At 36.7% G+C, this 24096-nt stretch overlaps 1 protein-coding gene across 1 annotated transcript in view; it reads right to left on the minus strand.

Annotated features, from left to right (window-relative positions):
• Positions 1–5194: 5194 nt before the first annotated feature.
• LOC111156509 (inturned planar cell polarity protein) overlaps positions 5195–24096 on the minus strand; it is a 78233-nt gene continuing 59331 nt past the window's right edge. Inside the window, exons 10-16 of the mRNA XM_022517453.1 lie at positions 18903–18965; positions 17806–18027; positions 16708–17190; positions 14763–14860; positions 12209–12398; positions 8424–8581; positions 5195–5463 (exon numbers count right to left, since the gene is read on the minus strand). Coding sequence (XP_022373161.1) covers positions 5352–5463; positions 8424–8581; positions 12209–12398; positions 14763–14860; positions 16708–17190; positions 17806–18027; positions 18903–18965 — 1326 coding nt within the window. The 3' untranslated portion in view covers positions 5195–5351. The remainder of the gene's footprint in view (positions 5464–8423; positions 8582–12208; positions 12399–14762; positions 14861–16707; positions 17191–17805; positions 18028–18902; positions 18966–24096) is intronic.

Genomic DNA, 24096 nt, shown 5'->3' on the forward strand with positions numbered 1-24096 from the left:
CTAGGGTCACAAGGAAGCTGTTTCTGTGTTAAACGTATTGATACTGCTCAGAAACCGAAACGGAAAATTTTAAAGTATCAGTTTACTTGAAATAACCCATAATATAAATAACATTTTAAAAAGTAACCATTTTTCAAAACAAACCAAAAAAATGAGAATAGCCTTGTTTTGTATTTTTGAAAATCTCTTTAATACCTAACTTAATAGAAGACAGCTGGATTTACATGACTGCTTTTGTCCCCACTCTACTGCAATACCACACATCATGTAGCTGCTGGAAAACTCCACTGTGCGGTCAGAGAATGAGAGTGAAACAGGCAATTAGTGTCTCAGTATTATTAAGAAAAGTTTTTATCCCATGGTGTCTCAGAAGAGGTCTTGGTGACATCTGTACTTGATATCTATCTATACCCATACCACACTTTGAGAACTAACCTGGAAGCTTATCAGATTCAGGTCTGATTCTGGGCAAACAAAACAAACAAAAAAACAAACCACAGTAGATGTGATGTACATCTAGCCTGCATCTAATGTCTTGCTCTATTTTCAACTTGCTTCTTTTCAGTTTGTACATCCTGGAGATCCTTCGGTGGTAGCATATAATATATTCCTGATTTCTTTTTATATCTTGTTTAATGGTTTCTAATAAATAGAGATTCTATTTTATCGTCTCTTATTTAGGACCTGCACTCTTGAAACACATCTACAAACCATAAGTTGAGTTATTTTTTGGAACTTAGCGTTCTAGTTTTTTCTTTATTAATCTTAAATGTGTTTTTACACTTTTTTAAAAAAGATTTTATTTATTTATTTGACAGAGAGATCACAAGTAGGCAGAAGAGACAGGCAGAGGGGTAGGAGGAAGCAGGCTCCTTGCTGAACAGAGAGCCCGACTTGGGGCTCCATCCCAGGACCCTGAGATCATAACCCAAGCTGAAGGCAGAGGCTTAACCCACCGAGCCACCCAGGTGCCCCAATTTTTACACTTTCGATACAACTTGTCACAAGTACAAAACCACACATTAAGGCCAGGATTCCAGAGTGGGAAATTCTGTTTATATTTTGATTACCTCACATAAAACAAGTTAGCAAGTCCTACATGTTTAGTGCTATCTTCCTTTCCATAGCAGCTTATTTGATTCTTAGCGGGGTTTTCAGCCAAATCTCTCTCCATTTTACATGCCGCTGACAGGTTAATCTTTCTGAAGCAATTGCATTAATCATTATTCCTAGGCTTAAAAGATTTAAAGTCTTTTCATTGCACGGACTTCAAAATCCTTTGTGAAATACATTGCAAATTCAAGAAGTGATGTTTTTATCTGCAAGAAATATGAATAATGAAAGGTTTTGGTCTCCTCTAAGGGAATTTGAAGTATTAACAAGCATACAGGGAGAAATTTAAGGGGGCAGAGGGAATACTTGAGTCACACTCCAGGCAAGACTTTTTAAGGTGCCAAGAGAGGTCAAAGGAACATCTCTGGTCACAGGGATCATATGCATCGCAGACAGAAAAAGCAAGTGTTCTGTTGCTCTCCAGGGAGATGTTTTTGACTCTTATCATTGACAATGTTTATAGCATATTGCTTTATGATATCCTCAAGCTTATTTCTGACATATATTCTTCCATAGAAGACAGCAAACGTGAAAAAAGTGAAAGTACTTAAAAATGTAGATTTTTTTTTTTTTTTAGGCTTAAAAGCTATGGACCAGCTCTTTTCGAAACATGGAGCTAAAATTATTTAACTAGCTGTATTTGCATTTTATTTACTGATTTAGGAAACAAAAAAAAAATTCTGGTGATTTATATGTTGATATTAAAAGTAGAGAGTCTCAGAACCTTTGAGTTGTTCATTCTGGTTTCCTTAGAAATCAGCATGGTTAGTTGTCTCTCTCAGTTCAGGTCTAGGGTCATCTTAGCAACCTGTTCCCTGGCCACCCTATTTCTCACACTTCATATCCTATTTTCTTCCTTCACTTTTTTTCTCTTAGCTTTTATCAATATATTTTACTTATTTGTCTTATTTGTGGCCTGCCTTTCCCATGGGAACATCAGGTCCATGAAGGCCAGAATTTTTAGCTGTTTTGTTCACTGCTTTATCCCTGCATCCAGAACAGAGCTTGGCACAGAGTAGAAAGTCAATTATTTGTTGGATGAATGCATGAAAAGACAACACAACTGCAAGTAAACCTCCAAACCATCTTTATTAAAGACTATCAATATAAAAATAGCTTCAATTATATAGAATATAGAAATACAACTCTACAAAATTAAATTATTTTCACATAGTTTAGTGTATAAAGTTTTAGTAACATTTAATAATGTATTTTAAAATATCCAAAGTATACATCCTTGTTCTCAAAAGTGTTTAGTGTTGAATATTTTTCTCAGCTTCTTTCCGACATTTTGTACAGTAGCAGGTATGATTTAGCTGATACCTTGGTTTTTAACCAATGGATATATAATAATAATAAATGGTAGTAGTAGGTGGTAGTAGGAGTAAATAACACTTTCATAGCACATGATATGTGCACAATTTAGAGGGAACTTATACAGACAACAAATAATTATTCACAATATTATTGTGAAGAATGTTCAAAGCAGACAAACCTAGTAAATTGGTTTTATGACTTTTCTCATTTGTGTCAGAAATATAAAAATCAGGCACTGCAAATTTACTATCTTGCCAGTATGCATCACCATCAACAGTTCCTTGGCACAAATAAGAAACTCTCCCTTGCTAAGTACAGTTCTCTAACCTGACAAAACGAAACAAACAAAAGAACACTAAAGAAAGGAGAGGGAGAGGGGAAGGGTGGAAGGTGCCGAATCTAAAATGTAATTTGGGGGGGGGGCTAAAAGATGTATGATGGTGATAAAACAGTATTTGATATTTCCAAAAATGATAGTTCTATAATCTTTTACATTTATAGTCTGGTAAAAGGGAACATCTGCAGAATGCTAATAAAATTCAACTTAAGAATATTTCTATATCAGCTAAAGCACACCTCTGGGGTATTTACACTGTCATGTTGTCCCCTTTTATTTAATAAAGTAGCAGATAGGCACTCATTGGCTAAAAATTAAATTGATCTTTCAGATGTGAATCTGAACATATTTGGAAAAATGGGCAGCTAGGTTTAGCTACAATGCTTACTTCAATATTCATTTAGAGATAACCACAATGTTTGGTTTTATTTCCTAAAAATTCAATGTCTCAAAAAAATACAATGTCTCTGCAACATGGACATTAAAGTATATATCTACAGTATAACAAATGATTTTCTACTTATTAAGACACGTAGTCTATTTTGTCTTTTTATTTTTGTTATTGAGTGGTTGTCTCAAGATGTTTTGACACCAGGAAAGTAGTTCAAAAGGCCAAAATTTCATTAACTGAAACAAAAAAGTCCCTTGTAATAAAAACCCCAGTTTTAGTTCAGTCTGTTTGAAAATCTGAGGTAACTGTTACATTTATTAATAAATCTTAGTACTGAAAATAGCTAATGTGTTTCGGGGGATATGTTAAGAAATTTAAGATACTTAATAAATACTTTTAAACAAAGTGCCTTATTGCCCATATATGTAGCAAGCAGAGCTAAGGCAGTGTTGGGGGTCTACCTACCATTCTGACCAATATTGTGATTTTAAGCGGAGAATATTTCAAGCTGTTTTTGTACATTTCAAGAACCGAAGTTTCTTTCTCTGATTTAAATGCCAAAGTTAAGGCCCACAAATCACTAGCAGGACAAATACAGTGGTTTGCATTTTAAATACCTGGGTGAAAATCTCTTAAACTGATTATATAGAGGTAACAGTGTTTCTTCGAAGACCAAATGTTTCAAAGGGTGCACTCACTGTGTTTTACAGTTAGTTCTAACCCCGAGGGCTCATGTTCCAGGTGTCTGAAGAGGCAATAGAGACTAACTTTAGATGTGTTGGCATAATTCCCCTTCTAAAGCTCAAGTCCTGAAAAAGAAAAAAACCCAGTATTGTAGTTTTGGGGGCATCTGAGACTTCAGGACGATCCACTGGGTAAATGTTAATTAAAAATACAGGGGTGCCTGGGTGACCCAGTGGGTTAAGCCTCTGCCCTCGGCTTGGGTCACATCTCAGGGTCCTGGGATGGAGGCCCGAAGCGGGCTCTCTGCTCAGCGGGGAGCCTGCTTCCCCCTCTGTCTCTGCCTGCTGCTTTGCCTACTTGTGACCTCTCTTCCTGTGTCAAATAAATAAATAAATAAAATAAAATAAATACAGTATTTGTTATGTTTTTCCTTCTTTCTCAATCCACCAAATTCTCATAGCCAAAGAAAATTCTTATCCTGATAGTTTTGATTCTCTACTAAGGGTCAAGTAAACTATTGTTCATTAACCTAATTTCCTTTGGGAAAACCCACTACATAACAAACCATATTTATAAGGCAAAAATTAGTATTTAACGGAAGTCACCACAGGATTTCTTTCACCCAACTTTTTCAGTGTTTTTAACATGATCAGGTTTTTAAAAAAGATTTACATATAGTTGTCCTGAAATTCAAGAACTATATAAAATGTGTGTGCATACCTGAATATATCTCAATAAAAAGAAAAATAATAAAATTTTATGTACAAATAGTTTAAAAACTATATCCTACCCAAAATAGAGCTGACCTGAAAGAGTACACAAAATCAAATAAATAGAAAAATAAGTTTAATTTTCAGTCCTCAGTTCTTCTACCCCATGGTGAGGTTATCTACTAAAACAGTTAAACTAAAGCAAAGTATTGGATGTAATAAGGAATCAGTACTTGGACATAACAAATTTAGGTACTGAGCAATAGGCAAGAAGAAAAAAAAAACTGCACATTTTATTTAAGAGGGACTTCAGAGGTCTCAATACAGTCATCTCATTTGTAATGAAAATTCTGAACTCAAAGAGGTACAAAAACTTGCTCACAGTCCCAGCACTAATTAGAGGACTTGGTCACATCCTCCTGATTTTGTGATTCTTTTACCAGATATCATTATTAGTCTTGAAAATAATATACAACTTATGAATTGTATATTCTTTCAAGATAAATATGTCCTCTATTAATTTTATATAAAACACTTCACATTATTTCAAACTAGTCAATAAATTAACATTATATACCAAAATGGAAATAAGTTAACAATCTCTTTTTTTCAAGTCTCACAATACTACATAAGATTAGTGTATCAAATCCAAGAGCACATCATCTCAATATTTAACAATATTATGTTCAAAACTGAACAGTTAAGAGAGGCTAACCCTTATCTTCTTGTGTATGGGTGTCAGCAATTCTAACACCGTTCAATGTTCTGTGCACAGTTGCCATGCATCAAGAAAACACAGCTACACGGTTAATCCAAAGAACAATTTAAAAGCCATTTCTACGGCAATTTCTGTGACTGAATCATGAAAACAGACATAAAGTTCTTGAAGTTTGGGATGAAGAAAGAGTCTCCTGTAGAGGAAAAGAACATGCTCATTTCAGAAATTAAAAAAACAAATATCAAAGGGGAAAAACTCCAACCTTTCAATTTATTTTATTTTATTTTAGTTTCTGACAGAATTCATAGTGAAATAAAAGCCACTAATCTAAATCTATAGTAGGGGAAAATACAGTTAGATTTATTTTTAAATAAATAATACATGCCTTAGGTCAATTATTTTTATTTTTCCAGAGTAAAATAGCCTATTTTATCAATATATATATTACCATATACCTCAGTTTTAAAATATTAAATTTAGTCATTATTATTAAAATAAAGCCAAATGTGTTACTATCGTTAAGTACAATAGCTATTAAACATGGTCATTTACTTTCTAAATGTTAATTATTATTAAAACATTCTATGAGGGAGCCTGGGTGGCCCAGTCAGTTAAGTGTCTGCCTTTGGCTCAGAGGTCACGCTCCCAGGGTCCTGGGATCGAGTCCCTCACTGAGCTCCCTGCTGAGCCGGGAGCCTGCTTCTCCCGCTCCTCCTTGCTTGTGCTCTCTGTCACTACCTCTCTCTCAAACAAATAAATAAAATCTTAAAAACAACAACAACAAAAACAAAACATTTTATGATTGTTCTTTTTGTAGACAGTACTTAACTGGAAATACCATTAAAACTTTAATTTTTTTTAAAGAGTTAAAATTTTTATATATTTAGTCAGTACTAGTATAGATAAATCAGACAGTTTAAATCAGGTATATTTTGTCTGACTTCCTTAAATTCCTGTATTCTATATAGATCTGCATCATAATTCAATACCTCTTGATTCTTCCTAGTCCAATTGTGAATGTAATTTAGGCTCTGCTATACACCTGTATGTATGCCTAACTGTTTTTATCTCTATTTTCTCTGTCTACACCAGGGACACTTTGCTGCTCCTAGCTCAATCTTCCAATAGCACAGCTCTGATCACACTACACAGACTTGAACTTATGCTGATGTTCCTTCCAAGCTTGGCTGGGTACACATCACAATCACAAAGAGCTTACCACTACCCTAGATTCTGTTGGCAGGTCTGGGGTGGGCCAAAGGCATCTCTGATTTTAACAAGTGACTCTGATGATTCTAAATCTCATGGACCAACACACAGGATTACTGCTTTGGATAACGTTTGTTATATAGTTCAGTACTGCATGGTAGGTATCTGGTAACATCGGTCTCACCTAACTCTGTGTCCCTTCCTCCACCAATTCTTTAACCCAATTCAAAGAATCTTCAGTGCCTCAACATTTCCCTCAAAATTAAATTCCTTAGTCAGGAATTGAAGGCTCTCTACAGTGGCCCTAACTTAGCTTTCCAACCTGATCTTCCATTTTATCTTTGCCTATGTCACTCCCTTACCATCCTGGCAAATCAGTCTACTTAACTGCTCTGCCTTATGATTTCCCTTGTTTCAGTCTTTGTTCATCCCATCCTTTTCCTAGAATGTTCTATCCAAATCTAATTCATTTTCAAACCAGATCAAATGGAATCTATAAGCCTTTCTATATAATCCCAATGTAGATTTTTACCCCTTCCTCAGAACTCCCATAGCATTTGGTTGTATCAACTCATTTATTCAATCTATCTAAAAAAACTCTATCCAGAAATACATATATGTCTGAGCATATTTCATATTTTTTTCTGGTGGGTATAAGACCATGAATGTAATGACTATGACTTTATGTTTGCCTTACCAGCCTCCCACCACCATATTTTGCCAAGCACAACTCCATTTATTAAATTGTGATGTATTTATCAAGTGACTATGTGCCAGATGCTGTTGCAGTTACCATTGGTGGACAAGACAGATACAATTCCTGATCTCATAAAGCCTAACTTCCTAGTGAAGGGGAGAAAGACCATAAACAAATAAGAAAATAAACAATAATAGTAGCCACTTTAATGCAGGAAAGAGATCCTGGATTCTCTTTTTGAGGCTAGCACTGATCTGAGTATCAAGGAACCAGACACCCAAAGTTAAGAAGCTGAACATTTCACACAGGGACTGTAGGAATAAGATTCAATGGATGCCAGTGTGGCTGTGCACAGTGGATGGAGACAGAAATGACAAAAGGTGGAAAGAGGTGGGCAAGGGCTACGGTCAGGCAGCCTCTTGTAGTTGGTGGGTTGGAGTCGGGGTTGGGGGGAAGGAGAGGAAGTGGTAAAGAAAGGAGAGAGGGAAGAAAAGAGGGAAGGAGGGACGGAAGGAAAGCAACAGCATTAAAATTGTGGAGTCATTATCTTTTAGTGTATTACTATGATAATTTTATAAGGTTACTGAATCAGCCTTTTATTTTAATAGAAAAAAGCCTTGGCAGTCTGAGAAAGACAAATACCACACAATTTCACTCACATGTAGACATTAAGAAGCAAAACAAAGAAAAAGAGACAAACCCAAAACCAGATTCTTAAATACAGAGAACAAACTGGTGGTTACCAGAGGGGAGGTGGGTGGGGGGAATGGGTGAAATACGTGGCGGGGTTAAGGAATGCACTTAAGGAGTAATATATAGAATTGCAGAATCATTATATTGTGCAGCTGAGACTAACAGAACACTGTATGTGAATTATTCTTGAATCTAAAAATAAATTTTAAAAAAGAAAAAGTAAGAAGAGAAAGACTTGAGAGGAATTTAAAGGAGATACTTAGTAAATAAAATAAAAATTCTAAAATGTATTAAAATATTATAGTTGTTACAGGGGCACCTGGCTGGCTCAGTTAGAAGAGCATGAAACTTGATCGTGGAGTCATTCATGAGTTCCACACTGGGTGTAGAGATTACATACATACACACATACATACATACTTGCCTAAAAATATATATTACAGTTAGATTAATAATTCCATGCCTACATTTTAAAATGCTTTTCTCTTTTACCATTTTTCTTTCACTTTTCTAACATTTATTTCCCTTTCAAATCCTTTTCTTCCCCCACTTACCCTACTACCCAGTAAGCCATAACTGGTGGTGCTTTCCTCTGATCCGTCCACTTTTCAGGTGAGCACTCAAACAACACACCATGTTCTTTCACAGGGTTAAGAGAAGATACAGAATTTGTAGAACCTGAATGATCTCCACGATTTAGTGCCTTCTTTTTCTGTAAATTAATATGTATTATTAGTATTAACTGGTATTACAGTGTTACTTTAAAATGTTTTCCCATTCAGATTTGAATTGGCTACTTAAATGCCTAGAATGACATTCTTCTGGTCTGTGGGAAAATTTCTATTCTTCCTCATACTTAGTTTAAATACCATCTCCTAAAAGAGATTTCATGGATACAGTGTCCTTGAAGTCTCCCAGAAAACATTTGTTCATAGCCCTGTATTATTAGTATTTACATTAATTACATTAGTAGTTTGTAGGTCTGTCTTCCCCAGTAGATTATATGCTTTTTCCAGGCCAGAGACCAAATGGTGTTCATCTTTGTGTGTTTTGAAGCAGCAGAGGCTAGTACATAAGAAGATGCTTAATAAATAGATTACAAGTGAGTAGGTTACTAAATTCATAGATGATTCTGTAATAAAATGAAAACACATATACTTAAAACAGTATGTCTCTTCCTTTCATGCATCCCCTTTAAGTTACCCATTGATTAAATTATTAGCAAAACAATGACTCATTTGGATTAAAAAGACTTTTTATAAGGCTAAATAAAACTTAGTGGAGTGACCCTGGATTCTTTTCTTTCTCTCAAAACCCTTATCTAATCCGTCAACAAATCATTTTTGCTCACCCTCCAGAATCCAGAAACCACTATCATTCTTTGCTTTGAGAAGTTCCATAGCCTCCTGACTGGTCTCTGCTTCCACCCTCCCTACCCTACAGAGCTTGTTCTTCATACAGTAGTAGCCTGAGTGATCCTTTCAAAAATGTAGGATCCTGTCCTTCCTCTACTCAGAACTGTCCCAAGAGCTTCCCATCTCCTTCAGAACAAACCCCAAAGCCCTTCAATCTATCAGGCCATGTGCGATCTGGCCCTGCTAACCTCTGCCATCTCAACTCCTAGCACTCTCCTCCCTGCCAGCTCCAGCATTCTCAGTCACTCCTACTTCTGCAGCTTTGCACTTGAATTTGTTTTCCCTGTCTGGAAGCCCTGCCTCCAGCCTGCCACTTAACGTGCTTCCTTCCTCACTTCATTCAGGTCCTTGTTCAAATATTATCCTATCTTACTATTCCTCTTGAAACTTACCTACCTGACATATTGTACTACTTGCCAGTTCATTAGTCTTTCCCTTGAGAATATAGACTTTGATAAAGTAGACAGTTAGTTGGACGTGGGCTGGAGGAAAAGTGGTGATAAACAGGGGACACTTTAGAAGCCTGAGGACAGGGACACCTGGGTGGCTCAGTCAGTTAAGCGTCTGCCTTTGGCTCAGGTCATGATTCCAGGTCATGATTCCAATCATTCCCATGATTCTGGGATAAAGTCCTGCACTGGGCTCCTTGCTCAGCAGGGAGTCTGCTTCTCTTTCTCTTTCTGCCTCTCCCCCTGCTTGTGCTCTCTCTCTCTGACAAATAAATAAAATCTTAAAAAAAAAAAAAAAAAAAGGAACCTGAGGACACAACAACCTGACTTTTCGGCTTTTAACATCCTGGCCTAAATTAAGGCTTCCAATAAACCTGGGTTGACAGACCAAGAGCCATGTGTGGAGAAGAGTGCTGTCCTCTTCAACCACTGCCCCAGGGTAACGAATAGCTTCATTATAATATATTTAGATTGTGCTTTCAATGCCCCTCATCTCCATGGAAGAAGATGACCATGATAGTTCTGGCAAGAACCCTGTAGGGCCAGTGGTTGGGAGTAGGACCTATGCCCAACCGTAGGAGTCCCTTAGATGACTGGAAACCACCTCAGTGGGAAACTGTCCTAGCTACGACCCATAAACTATGGAAACATAAAAAGAAAAGATACTCCTAACCCTGGTGCAGTTGCCATCTCTGGGCCTGCCTGCTCTCTCACCTTGAGAGTGTACTGTCCTCAATAAACTGCTGTATGTCTGCTATCTTCCTTCTGGCCATTTTTATTCAAGCATGGATCCTCACGTAAATATTTCATGAGGGAATCCAAGAACCCAGACCTCCACTCACACACTGGTAATAGCTTCAGGAAGAAAAGGACTTTGTTCACTGCTATATCCCCAGCACCAGAGTAGTGTCTGGTGCATAGTGGATACCTCAATAGTTCAGTATTATGGGAAAGGCTAATTTGCATTACTATTACTGAATAATTACATTACTATTACTGAATTATTAATGAAAGATTCCCTTAGAGACTCTATCAGTTATATCAAAAGGAAAGGAGGAGCATAAGACCACAAAGCACATATATATGGTTGGACATAACATTTTGCTGAATACCAATTTCTGAGAGCTCAAAGAAGAAATCCTATAAGGGGCACCTGGGTGGCTCAGTTGGTTAAGCATCTGACTCTTGATTTCAGTTCAGGTCATGATCTCAGTGTCGTGAGACTGAGCTCTGTGTTGTACGCACAGAGCGGAGCCTGCTTAAGATTCTCTCTCTCCCTCTCCTGGTACCCCACGCCCAGTTTGTGTGCTCTCTCTCAAGAAAGAAAGAAAATTTTTAAAAATCCTACAAAACACAGAATTTTATTGCTGAATGAATTCTAAGACATAATTCAGGCCACTTACTTTATAGCTGAGGAAATAGGAAGAATCCAGGCTCAGATTAAATTCCTTACTCCCAGCCCAATATTCTTCTACGTTTAAACCCAAGTTCTTCATAATTTTAACATTTTTTTTTGTTTTTTGAGAGAGAGAGAGAGAGAGACAGAGTAAGAGCAAAAGGAGGGGGAGCAGCAGAGGGAGAGAGAGAAGCAGACTTCCCGCTGAGCAGCGAGCCCAATGTGGGGCTCGATCCCAGGACCCCGAGTTCATGACCTCAGCTGAAGGCAGACGCTTAACTGACTGAGCCAGCCACCCAGGTGCCCCCAATTTTAGCATTCTTCTTTTTAAAACTTTTTTTTCAATTTTAGCATTCCTAATACACATATTGCTATATACATTTCAATCATCTTCAGAGGGGTGTTTTGTTTTTTGGTTTTGGCTGTGCTATGTTTGACCACTGACAAATAAACTTCTGTATGTTTATCCCTTTCAAGAAATCAACACATACTTTTCCCTGCCATTAAGATAATCTAGTTGATTTTTTAATTACATATAACATTATTACTTATGCAGAGGTAAAGTATTAAATGAAACTTCATCCTGGATTAAAAAGCAAGCAAGAAATGAATCAAGTGGCTAAAAGATTTGCAACAGTATTGTGTCTATCACTGTACCTTACCCTATTATGTTACAAAACACCTTATATTACTGACAGAATACTTAAAGAATTATCAGACTTAACAATTGGTAGATACTACTGTCCGAGCAATGGCTGACTCACAGATCATAAATATAGAGGCTAATTTACATTATAAACTACCATATTCTACTTTGCGATAGAAAAACACAGGTCCACCATTTTTTGGAATAGCATTCCAGGACATCAAAATCAGTTATTATGAAACAAAGCTTTTAAGTTAAATATTGTGAGTATAATCCTTTTGGCACTCAAGTTAGATTGTGTACTCTAATTAGACTGGGTTACTGTTAAAAAAAATTAAAATAAAAACTGTCATTGTTGGACATACTGATTAAAGAGCTTTTAGAGAGAATATTTAGAGATCTGTAAACAAAACTGACAAAACTATATTTATACCTCTTCTACCAATGTCTGTTGGAAAATTGCACGAATGGAGAGACAACACTGATGGAAATTCTTTATTAGTTGAGGGTGGATAGAGCCACTTAGCTGTGCCACCTCTTCATAGGTCGGAGTAATAAAGATCCCTTGCACAGTTTCTAAGGCAACATAGTGGAAAAGTGTGTTCTCAGGACCAGATGTTAATCTTGAAAAGAACAAAAAAATAAGAAAAAAAGAGAGAAGATATTTAAGTAAACTTAAAAAATATTGCTTCGTTTTGAACGTTGTAGACTCCAAACTTTTATCTACAGTATAATATTGGCAACGTAATCAGGACAGGAAAACTAGGACAAACATCTAAGTCCCATTTTCTTCTTAACTAGAATACAGGCTAGGGCTATTATCAATTCCTTAATGGAGGCAAATATCACATGGGAGGCGAGGATAAATACACACCAATTGCAAACAATTGTTCCTTTGCTAAACAACCCAAATTAGCTAAACCCCTCTTTCTCCATAGTTGGTAATAAATTATCAGCTCCTTTCTGGTTCGGATACCTATAAGTCATAAATAAGGTATCAGCCTAGAGTTGACCACATACAAGAACACCTTCCAACAAAATAAACATATTTAAATTAGTAGCCTAACAGTCCAACTGATGATCCTGAAGAAAAATAAAATTATTATTACCAACTGCAAAGCGGGTTAATATTCTGGAATACTATGGCATTTACTTGTATTCTACTACTCATTAGAGTCTTCCTTCCCTTCCATGTTCTCTTACTATTTTCATTTCTCTGTTCTTCTTTTCCATCTTTTCTTGCCCTATTTAGGTCTCAGACATGCCAGCAGAACCTATATATACCGCTTATTTCTACCAGTGGTAAGAAGAGCTAAAGAAAAACAATAACAGCAACAACAACATAATAATAGTTATCATATATTCAGTGCCCTCTCTGTGCCAAGGAAGTGCCACAACATACCTTAGTCTTAATGCTCCTAATGACCCTTTGAGATGTTCAATAGTATTACTACCCTCATTTTAACCATGAGGGAATCAATCTTCAGGGATCTCAGATTGCCTGAGGTCACAAAGCTAAATGGCTGAGTTTAGTTAACTCTGAAGCTTCCTCCACTAAACCTTGCCTTTTTCCTCTTCATCCATAACTTCTGATTAGCAATCTTTAAGCATATGGACTGCAATTCTACATTTGCATCTCAAACACTCAAGCTGCCCCCATTCTAATTCTAATATCTATTTAAAAGAAATCCCTCCAGTTTTTATTTTTTTTTCCCCCAGTCTCAAGCACAGGACAAAGAAAAGGCATATTTCAGCTCTTAGCTCTAGGCTGCCTTGATCACCCATGTTAGTTCTACTCCTATTAAACTGTTAATTAGGCTGCATAATCAGAATAATTTCTCCTTCTTATTATTGACTTATGGCCTTGGTTCTCTTTTAAGACCAGGGACAGACAGGGAAGGAGATCATCTATAAATTTTTCTCATCTATAAATCAGAACTTACTATAAGATGTTTCAATGATTAAGGTCATAGTGTTGAAATTTTTTGTATGATTTTTATTTGTACATGTCTGCTTGTCCAGATAAAAGTGTGCAGTTGAGTTTGTTACATACTAATTGATCCTGACAGATCTGCTTGTCATCACCTAATAGCTGCACAAGAAGTGAATATGTAACATTTCATATTTTAATAATTATAGACAATTTAAATTGCTGAAAATGCTCCTCTTACTCAGTTCCTTTTTCTTCAGAATTCTCTACTTAATGTAAGTTTGAGGTTTCATCTCTTTTTGAAAATGAGAGACTCTGAGAGATATGCAGCAAACAAGTTTATTAGGGAGAACCTTGGGGAACAACACCTGTGGCGGAAAGTGTGCAGGAAGCAGGATTGAGCAAAGGAGAAGCTGCAATCAAAACAAAGGTCTCCGCAGATACCACCTGGAACTCTGAAGCTTGGATGGCCTTTTAGAGTTGTCTTGAATTTAGGCAAAGGGCCAAGTCTTTGTATTCACTTATCTATTAGCCACTGGATGTGGGCTATTCCCAGGGAGATACTATAAACTTGGATGAGTCAATAAACTTCCAAACCCAGCAAGGCCAGGGAGGGACTCAGCTGTGTGTAGTTATTAGCACTCATTACCCCTACCCCTGCCAACTGCCAACACTGGGCAGGAGTACCCTGGGCTATGGAGTATCTGGGGAGCAGACCACAGAATCCACTAAGGTCTAAAAATGTAAATACAATAATTTAAAAATATACACAACCAAAAGGGAGGTTACCCATGGAAAGGAGATAAAAGGGGCTTTCACATTTTGAAACATTACTCTGTTTTTTTAATCTTTTGTAATAGGAGTACATGTTCCCTATATGTGTAATGAAAAACATTAGTGAATTAGCATAGATACTACCTTTAATAATGTAAGATATATCATAATTACATTTTTGAATTAAATCTCTATATGGTATGGATTTGTACTTTCTAACTATAAAATTTTCTTAAAGACACGATGTTTAAGTGAAAAAGAATATTATAAGGAAGTTTCTTACTTCATTGTGTTATATATTTCCAGGTCTTTTTCTGAAAGGTTCTTTTTCAAGTTCCCCAAATGAAATGGATTTGGAAGACTAACCTTCTTTTTAGTGACCTGAAAAATACAGTTAAGTAGATCAGTTTGTATCTAAGAATGGAATCAAACAGCAGAAATAGTGTAAAAACTGAAAATCCTTCTAAGAGAACTACTTACTGTTTTGCAAAGTTTCCTTTAAATATTTTTGATGCTAACTTGTACCTCCTGCTTTGTACCTTGTATCTCCTTTGTACTTGTACCTCCTTTGCTAACAGTGACCTCGGGACCATGTCTTAGGACATGATAGTTCTTGCTGAAAACTTACCAGAGCCATTATCAAGTTTTGTTATGTTTTATATGTATATGTACTTATCTCCTTCTCTAGACTTTGTACTTCTCAAAGGCACGTGTCTTATCCATCTTTGTATCTTCTCTGTTTAGCATGGCCCTTGGCACATAGTAGGTGTTCAATCAAGTTTGTCGAATGGCTCAATCCTAGGGATTAATTCAATCTCTCTTAGGAACTATTCATGGTTCTTTAAATCTATTACCTCCTAAATTATGTTTCCGACCAATTTCACTGACCGGATAATGAATATAGTAAGAATTTATTTCCTAAATACATCTACCTAAGGTCCCAAGAGTTCTGCATTGTTTGGAATTAGAAGATGGAATCTATGGCTATTTATGCCATGACACTCAGAATCTCAGATCTTTTTTTTTTTAATATTTTATTTATTTATTTGACAGAGATCACAAGAAGGCAGAGAGGCAGGCAGAGAGAGAGAGAGGAGGAAGCAGGCTCCCTGCTGAGCAGAGAGCCCGATGCAGGGCTCGATCCCAGGACCCTAGGATCATGACCTGAGCCGAAAGCAGAGGCTTTAACCCACTGAGCCACCCAGGCGCCCCAGAATCTCAGATCTTATTTGTGACCCTTCTCAGGTTCCTCCTTCTTTATGCCTTGTCTGGCATTGCCTCCAAAAACCCAAATGAGAGTTTTAAAAATGTTTTGAAAGAGAAGCATCATTAGAATAAGCATAACATCCCCCAGTGTGATTACTTTGATGATCATTTGGATACATTATGGTATTTTCATGGAGAAAAAACATGGGAAAATGATAAAAATAAACAACCTGAAAACTGAACATTCTCTTTATTTTATAATCACATTTTAAATTCTTGACTATGGAGACCAGACCTTCACAGATGCAGATAAAAACAAAACAAAATAAAACAAAAAACTCCTATAAAAACCTGTAGAATAACATATACATACACAAATATTTACAAGTATACACTTACATGTATTTTTTATAATTATATACTTATATATAAGTTTCTGATTTTCTTTTTGTTTCTGCTGAATATTTTATTGGTTATTTAGCCAGATCAGACCTCTAAAATCCCCCACAACTAGGATGTTTTCACATAACACTGTGAATACTGAAGGAAGATGAATAGGGAAAGCAGGATTAAGCAATTTCCCTACTTGTAAGTAGTGTCAAGCAGCTGTCCTGGATGCTACTATTTTATTACTTGATATTTTTTTCTCTTTTTGGTTCTAAATCACTGGTTTGCCAACAGTAACCAAAACAACCAGTAGTTCAAATGAAGAATGATCCCGACATTAAATTAAAAATTTTCTTGCATTTTTAAAATAAGAACTGGAGGGTGCCTGGGTGGCTCAGTGGGTTAAGCCTCTGTCTTCGGCTCGGGTCATGATCTCAGGGTCTTGGGATTGAGTCCCACATTGGGCTCTCTGCTCAGCAGGGAGCCTGCTTCCCCTTCTCTCTCTCTGCCTGCCTCCCTGCCTACTTGTGATTTCTCTTTCTCCACCAAATAAATAAATAAAATCTTAAAAAAAAAATAAAATAAGAACTGGCAAGACAGCTTAGCTCAATGTACACACTTGAATGAACACACACCTTAAGCAAGGCCCCACTTTCCTCCGAGGCTTCAGAGCCCTGAGATTCTCTTTGCTTCCATATGGCATCTGGTGTAGTATGGGGGCTCAGGCCAATGCCTTCTCTACTTTCACAGCCGTTGTCAGATCCTCCACTGCTTCGGGAAGGGCTGGGCTTACATGCCTTTAAGGAATAGTCACCAAAAAGAATTCTTCTGCATGTTGGAGAGGTTGCTACCTTGGAAGTACCTGGTAGCCTACTGAGGATAGGTGAGGTTGTCAAACTATCTAATTTTTCATGTGATCCAGTAAGGAACCAGTCAGCACAAGACAAACAGGGGCTGGGAGAAGCTGTTAGCTGTTCACTGATGCGACAATCTATTCCTCCCAGTTGGTGAAGAGTTGTTTTGACCTGATCCACATAAATACAGTCGGGTCCAGGATTCCCAATAGCTTTGGATGCACAGCCTCCAGATTCTAATAGCACACATAACATATAGTGCTTCTATAAGAAAAGAATATTAATAGAGCTTTAGCTACATGAAAATGTTTATATGTAGCATGCATGTATACATTTATGAATACTAACAACATACGGCATAATCATATGATTTTTAAAAACTCCTCCCTCCCTTTGTTAGTTATTTTCAGTGCTGCTTGACTGTCCTTGAAAACAAATCTTCAATCACATTGCCTTCCCCTGGTATACCATCAACTACTACTTTTTGGCACATGTCACAAGGTAGCTTTCAAAGAGCCACAATTATTGGAAGTCCTTTTATTTACAATCCCATGTTTATTCTCATTCTATATCCTTTTCTATTTCCCAAGACAAACAAGAGGATAAAACCACTATAGAAATATGAACAAAAGATCTTAAGGACCTGATAACAATCTTATTCTGGGTTTCATTAATTAATTTCTCCACAAGCATTAAAGGGATGCAAAAGAAAAGGAATAAGGGACAAATAACATTTTCTTGAATACTGGTATCTGAAATGCTCATAATTTTAAATTATTATGTTTGTTTGAGTATATATTTAGATAGCAAATGGCCAAAAAAACTCAACCCCAAAACACACACACAAATATACACACACAGAAACCAAGGTAAACTTACCAAGCCAACAATTAGCAAAAAATATCTCCCTTCAGGTTCCTGAAAGACTTCAGTGTTTGAGTCTGTAGAAGGTTGGAGGTGATGTTGAGGAAACACCTCTCTCCATATAACCAACTGACCAATTCTTTGTTTTGCTGCTAAAGGCAGTAGGCAGTAGTGGCGACAGTATATAGCAATATCAATAAGATCATCTTTGGGCAAATGACTGCATATCAAATAACCCTTGAATTTAACCACAAAGAACAAAAGTCAACTAGTGATATAAAGCAATAATGCCATATTTCTAAGAGTTTCATAGGTACTTCAGTTGGCTTAAAATATTCCAGTTTCAACTGGAATAAAGACACAGTAAAAATAATTTGTTTTTTCCTGATGCCAATTAGAGATCCAAGATTTATGAAAAGTCAAGTCTACAACAGATAGACTTTAGTGCAAAACCAGATCACCTGAGTAGCATAAGCCCGAGTGTTTGGCAACATTAGAAAAGAACTGAATTCTGAGGATGGAAAGTGGAGAAGAGAAGCAAAAGGTAAGGTGAGGAGAGACCTAGTTTTCACTATGCACCATTCTGTTTTGTCAGATTCCTTTTTAGATAGGTTTTAATTTGTGTTTAAAAATCTTCTTGAAATATGAAAATACTTAAATTCATTTGATGCTTAAATTGCTGTACATGGAAGTCAACTAATTGTTAGATTTACTAAAAAGATACAGGGTTATGTTGAGGATAAGAAAAAAGTACACTCATTGATGCAAAAAGAAATCATTAAAGTGTTACTTTTCTCTCTTACACATTTGGTTCCTTGAGTATTGTTTCTCCTTTACACATCCACAAATGCTTTAGATCAGGTTAGATCAGTTTGCTTTAGATCATTTACATCAGAAATATTTATTGTATTTGTAAATATGTAGGTACCAGTGTCTTGGTTTTTTTTTTGTTGTTGTTTGTTTGTTTTTTAAAAGTCCTTAATCTAATAGTAACAAGCTTCAAAGGAAAAGGAAGAAATATATTTTCGTGTTTGCAGAAGTTTGAGAAAATTTGTTTTAGGTCTGTTCATATAGCAGTTGGACATTTATAAAAATTTCAAGCTTCAACCTACCTTGTAAAATAGAGAAGACCCTAAAATTGTATACAGCCGCCTCATGTCATAGTAATCCTCAGACTGGGGAAGAAAAACCACAGTGGATTTATATTCTGTTTTTTCATGATAAAAAACATCTTAGTTAAGCAACAATGGTTAAAATGGCAATTACATTGTTTAGTAACTGAACTTTTCATACTGCCTTCTTTAGAAATGAATATACAAGGGTATTAGGAAGAAAGATAATGTGCATGTATTTTTGATGGAAAACAATTTTATTTTTTAATCTTTTACGATACTGTTGATTAGAGATATCTAAGAACATATGATTAGTTACTACAAGAGGGACTGAAACAAGTCTATCAAGACAAAAAGCTTCTACTATATATCATCTAAAATATCCCATATTACCAAATAATTTTTTTAAAAAGATTATTTATTTATTTGACAGACAGAGATCACAGGTAGGCAGAGAGGCAGGCAGAGAGAGAGGAAGGGAAGCAGGCGCCCTGCTGAGCAGAGAGCAGGGCTTGATCCCAGGACCCTGAGATCACGACCTGAGCAGAAGGCAGAGGCTTTAACCCACTGAGCCACTCAGGCGCCCCCAAACAATATTTTTAAAGGTATAATTTGATAAAACCTGTTTGGGAACAACTGATTAGTATATATATATATAAAAATCAAATACACAAACCCTTTGAGTAATTTTGGTTCCAAAAATCTACAGAAATGCTCAAACAGGAGAATCAAGATTTTTGTATAAAAAATTAGTAGCAGAACTATTTGTGAAAGGCAAAAATTGGAGATAAAGTCAAGTGCCACAATGGAGAATGGTTAACAAAATTAGATATGTTCATACTATAGACTATCATAGGTCTGTTAAAAAAATAAGGTTGATCTATATGAGCAGGCACAAAAGGTTTTAAGGTATACTGTTGAGCAAAGACTGCAAGCTACAGAACAAAATATTCATTATGATGTAATTTTTTAAAAAGAATAGCATCCTCAATGATATACATGTACGTGTATACACATGTGCTGGTTTGTGTGTACCAATGTGTATAGAAAAAAGAATATGTTTCGTATGGAAGAATATGTTTCAAACTGTAAGAAAAGTTAAATTAGAGATAGATCTGGGGGGGGATGAAGAGGGAGGACATTTGTTTTTAATAACCATGTTTACATTTTACCCAATTATGCATGTATTACTTTAATAATCTTAAAAAAAAACCAAAACAATGAAACCTAAAAAAAAACTGAAAAACGAGAAAAAACCTAAATATTTCTCAGTTGGAAAATGGATAAACAATGTGAAACATTCATACAATGGACTACTACTCAGGAGTACAAGGGACTAACTATAGATGCATACAGTGGCATGAATGAATCTCAAATGAACTATGCTAACTGAATTAAGTCAGGCCCCTCAAAATTATCTATTATCTAATTCAGTTTATAGGGCATTCCAGAAAAGGTAAAACCCATGGGGACAAAAACAAATCAGTAGTTGCCAAGGGCTGGAGGTAGGTAGGGAGAAGGGCTGACTATAAAAGGGCACAGAAGAATTTACCAAATATAAATTATACCCTAATAATAATTTTAAAAACTAAAGAAAACAAAATTAGGATGTAAGATTAAATCTTAAATCTAATTTCACAAAAAGTTTAGAATAAATCCTTATTTTCATTTTTTAAGGTAAAATTCATTGTGAATTGTTCTGCAAGCTTTAAAAAAAGATATTTTTATTTAATTGAGAGTTGGGGGTGGGGAAGGGCAGAAAGAGAGGAGAGAATCCTCAGGCAGACTCCACCATGAGCATGGAGCCCGATGCGGGGCTTGATCTCAGGGCCTTGGGATCATGACCTGAGCCAAAACCCAGAGCTGGCCACTTAACCAACTGAGCCACCCAGGTACCCCTGTTCTGCCAATTTTGACAAATGTGCATAGTTATGTTAAGTGTCATCAACATCAAGATATATAACAATTCCATCAACACTCTTGCCAAATTTTTCACTGGGTAGTATTTCCTTGCATGAACATACTACAATTGCCTATCAAGACACTGAGGGACACTTGAGTTACTTGAATTTTTTCCAGTTGTTGGCTATCACAAATGAAGCTGTTATGAATGTTTGTGTATAGGTCTTGTATTGACATAGGCTTTCACTTCTCTGGGGTAATTAGAAGAACAGAATGGCTGAATCATATGGTAGGTGTATATTTAGGTTATTAAGAAACTGCAAACTCTTTTCCAAAGTAGTTGTACCATCTGACATTCTCAATTTATCAGTTTTCTTCTTTCTTTATGTATGTTGTGTCTTGATGTTGTATCCAAGGAATCCCAATAGAACTTTTTCTAACCACAGAAAATATTGTTAGTTCCAATGCTCATTAAAGTGATGTTACATAAACCAGGAATTAGACTTTTAATGAAATCTATTAGATGTAAGTTCCTAAAACCTGGAATTTTTAATACTTTAAACTGTTCCTAATGCTTAGTGTCTATCTAAACATTCTCCATCAGTGAAAAGATTTATGACCTATGAAGAGTTCACCATGTTTAAGTTTCCATTATTTTTACAAACAAAATATGCTTCCATTTGCTCAGGATCTTAGTTAAGACTGAACTATTCTTGGGGCACCTGGGTGGCTTAGTGGGTTAAGGGTCTGCCTTCAGCTCAGATTGTGATACTGGCATCCTGGGATGGAGCCCCGTGGAGCTTGCTTTTCCTCCCTCTGCTGCTCCCCCTGTTTGTTTTCTCTCACTTTCTCTTCCTGTCAAATAAAAAACTACTGATTTAAAACAAACAAACAAACAAACAAAAAACACTAAGCTACTCTTTGAAGCAATCAAGATTTCACCAGCAAGCTTATGATCCAGCCCTCACTGCTTCTACATCTAATTTCCCATTTACTTTTTTTTTTTTAAAGATTTATTTATTTATTTGAGAGAGAGCAAGTGAGCATACAAACAGAGGTGAGGGGCACAGGGAAAGAGAATCCTCAAGCAGACTCCCTGCTGAGTGGAGCCCAAAGTAGGGCTCTATCCCATCACCCTAAGATCACGACCTGAGCTCAAATCAGGTCACTTAACCAACTTAGCTACCCAGGCCCCCACTGCCCCCACCATTTACTTTTAAAAGAACTTTTCTTCTGGGGCACCTGGGTCGCTCAGTGGGTTAGAGCCTCTGCCTTTGGCTCAGGTCATGGTCCCGGGGTCCTGGGATCGAGCCCCGCATCGGGCTCTCTGCTCAGCAGGGAGCCTGCTTCCTCCTCTCTCTCTCTGCCTGCCTCTCTGCCTACTTATAATCTCTGTCAAATAAATAAATACAGTCTTAAAAAAAAAAAAAAAAGAACTTTTCTTCTTTCTTTAAAGTAGGCTCCATGCCCCACATGGAGCCCAATGTGGGGCTTGAACTCAAGAACCTGAGATAACACCTGAGCTGAGATCAAGAGTTGGACGCTAACTGACTGAGCCACCCAGGTCCCTGTTAAAAGAACTTTCCTTACTGAAAATTTCAGCACATTACAAAAACAGAATTGTATAATTAGGCCTTATGTGCCCACCATCACCCAGCTTCAAGACCAGCACATGGCTAATCTTGTCTCATCAATATCCCTTTCTTTCTACCCTCTCCCTGCTGAATTATTTCAAAACCACTAATAGATGTTATATGATTTCACCTACAAATACTTTAGAGTATGTATCTCTAAAACAGAAGGGTTTAGAAAAAAAAATATGTAATACCATTACCACATCAAAAGAATTATTCTCATCTAATATCCAGTTATCAATGTTACATTTCCTTGATTGTTTCAAAGAAGTTTTGAAAAATTTTATCTGTTTGAATCAGGACCCAAGTAAGGACCCATATATTAAAATTGGTTGATATATTTCTTAAGTCTCTTGTAACTGATAGGCTCTCTCATTTTCTCCCTGTTCCCTTTTATTTGTTGAAGAAATTGTCTTATTGTGTTTTATAGTCTGGACTTTGATGATTATAATCTCCCTCCCCCAAATGGGCTCATTTAACATGTCCCTTTGTCCCTAGTATTTCCTATATAGTGGTAGTTAGATCTCAAGACCTCATCAAGTATATCTGATAGAAAATTTATGTGCTTCCAACATGAGCCACATACTACCTAGCTGTCTTTCTTTTCATGATGTTAAAAACTACTCATGAGGGGCGCCTGGGTGGCTCAGTGAATTAAAGCCTCTGCCTTCAGCTCAGGTCATGATCTTAGGGTCTTGGGATCGAGCCCCACGTTGGGCTCTCTGCTCAGCAGGGAGCCTGCTTACCTCTCTCTCTCTGCCTGCCTCTATGCCTACTTGTGATCTCTGTCAAATGAATAAACAAAATCTTTAGAAAACTGATGATCTTTGGGGTTATGGACATTGGGGAGGGTATGTGCTATGATGAGTGCTGTGAAGTGTGTAAACCTGGCGATTCACAGACCTGTACCCCTGGGGATAAAAATATATGTTTATAAAAAATAAAATTAAAAAAAAAAAAGAAAACTGATGATCTTTGCTTAGACCTAATAATTCATTGGAAAGATTGCAATATGGTAATATTCCAGTTCTGTCATCCTTTCTTGGTATGTTAAATAGAATACTTCCATAAAGAGAACTCCCCCTCATCTCTTTTTGGTAACCTTGAGGTATGGTTCAGATAGGAAGGGCAGATAAATGTTTGTTTCTTTCTCTTTGTTGTCAGTTTTCACAGTAATCAATTGGTTCCCTAGCATCCTCCAAAGTTGACCAAGAAGTTTCTTTTTTTCTTGAGTACAATTATGAACTCATGGACTTCAACGTATCTGATGGGTTTCAATCTGCTGCAGTTATTACATTTACAGATGCTCAAGTGGGAGCCTCTTCAAGTTGTCTCTTAATTACTTAAACCCTATTATTAACTCCAGCATATTAAAAAAAAAATACTTTATTTATTTATTTGACAGAGAGAGAGACAGCGAGACAGGGAACACAAGCAGGGGGAGTGGGAGAGGGAGAAGCAGGCTTCCCGCCTAGCAGGGAGCCTGATGCGGGGCTCAATCCTAGGACCCTGGGATCATGAACTGAGCCAAAGGCAGGCGCTTAATGACCAAGCCACCCAGGGACCCCATAGCAGCATTTTTTAAAGCTTTCTGGATTTCTGAAATAATAAGATGTTGCCAGGCTTATCTCGTATATTTTCAGCCCCAAATCTGCAAT

The sequence above is a fragment of the Enhydra lutris genome, unplaced genomic scaffold, assembly GCF_002288905.1.
Source record: "Enhydra lutris kenyoni isolate GAN:26980312 unplaced genomic scaffold, ASM228890v2 scaffoldscaffold3, whole genome shotgun sequence".
NCBI lineage: Eukaryota > Metazoa > Chordata > Mammalia > Carnivora > Mustelidae > Enhydra > Enhydra lutris.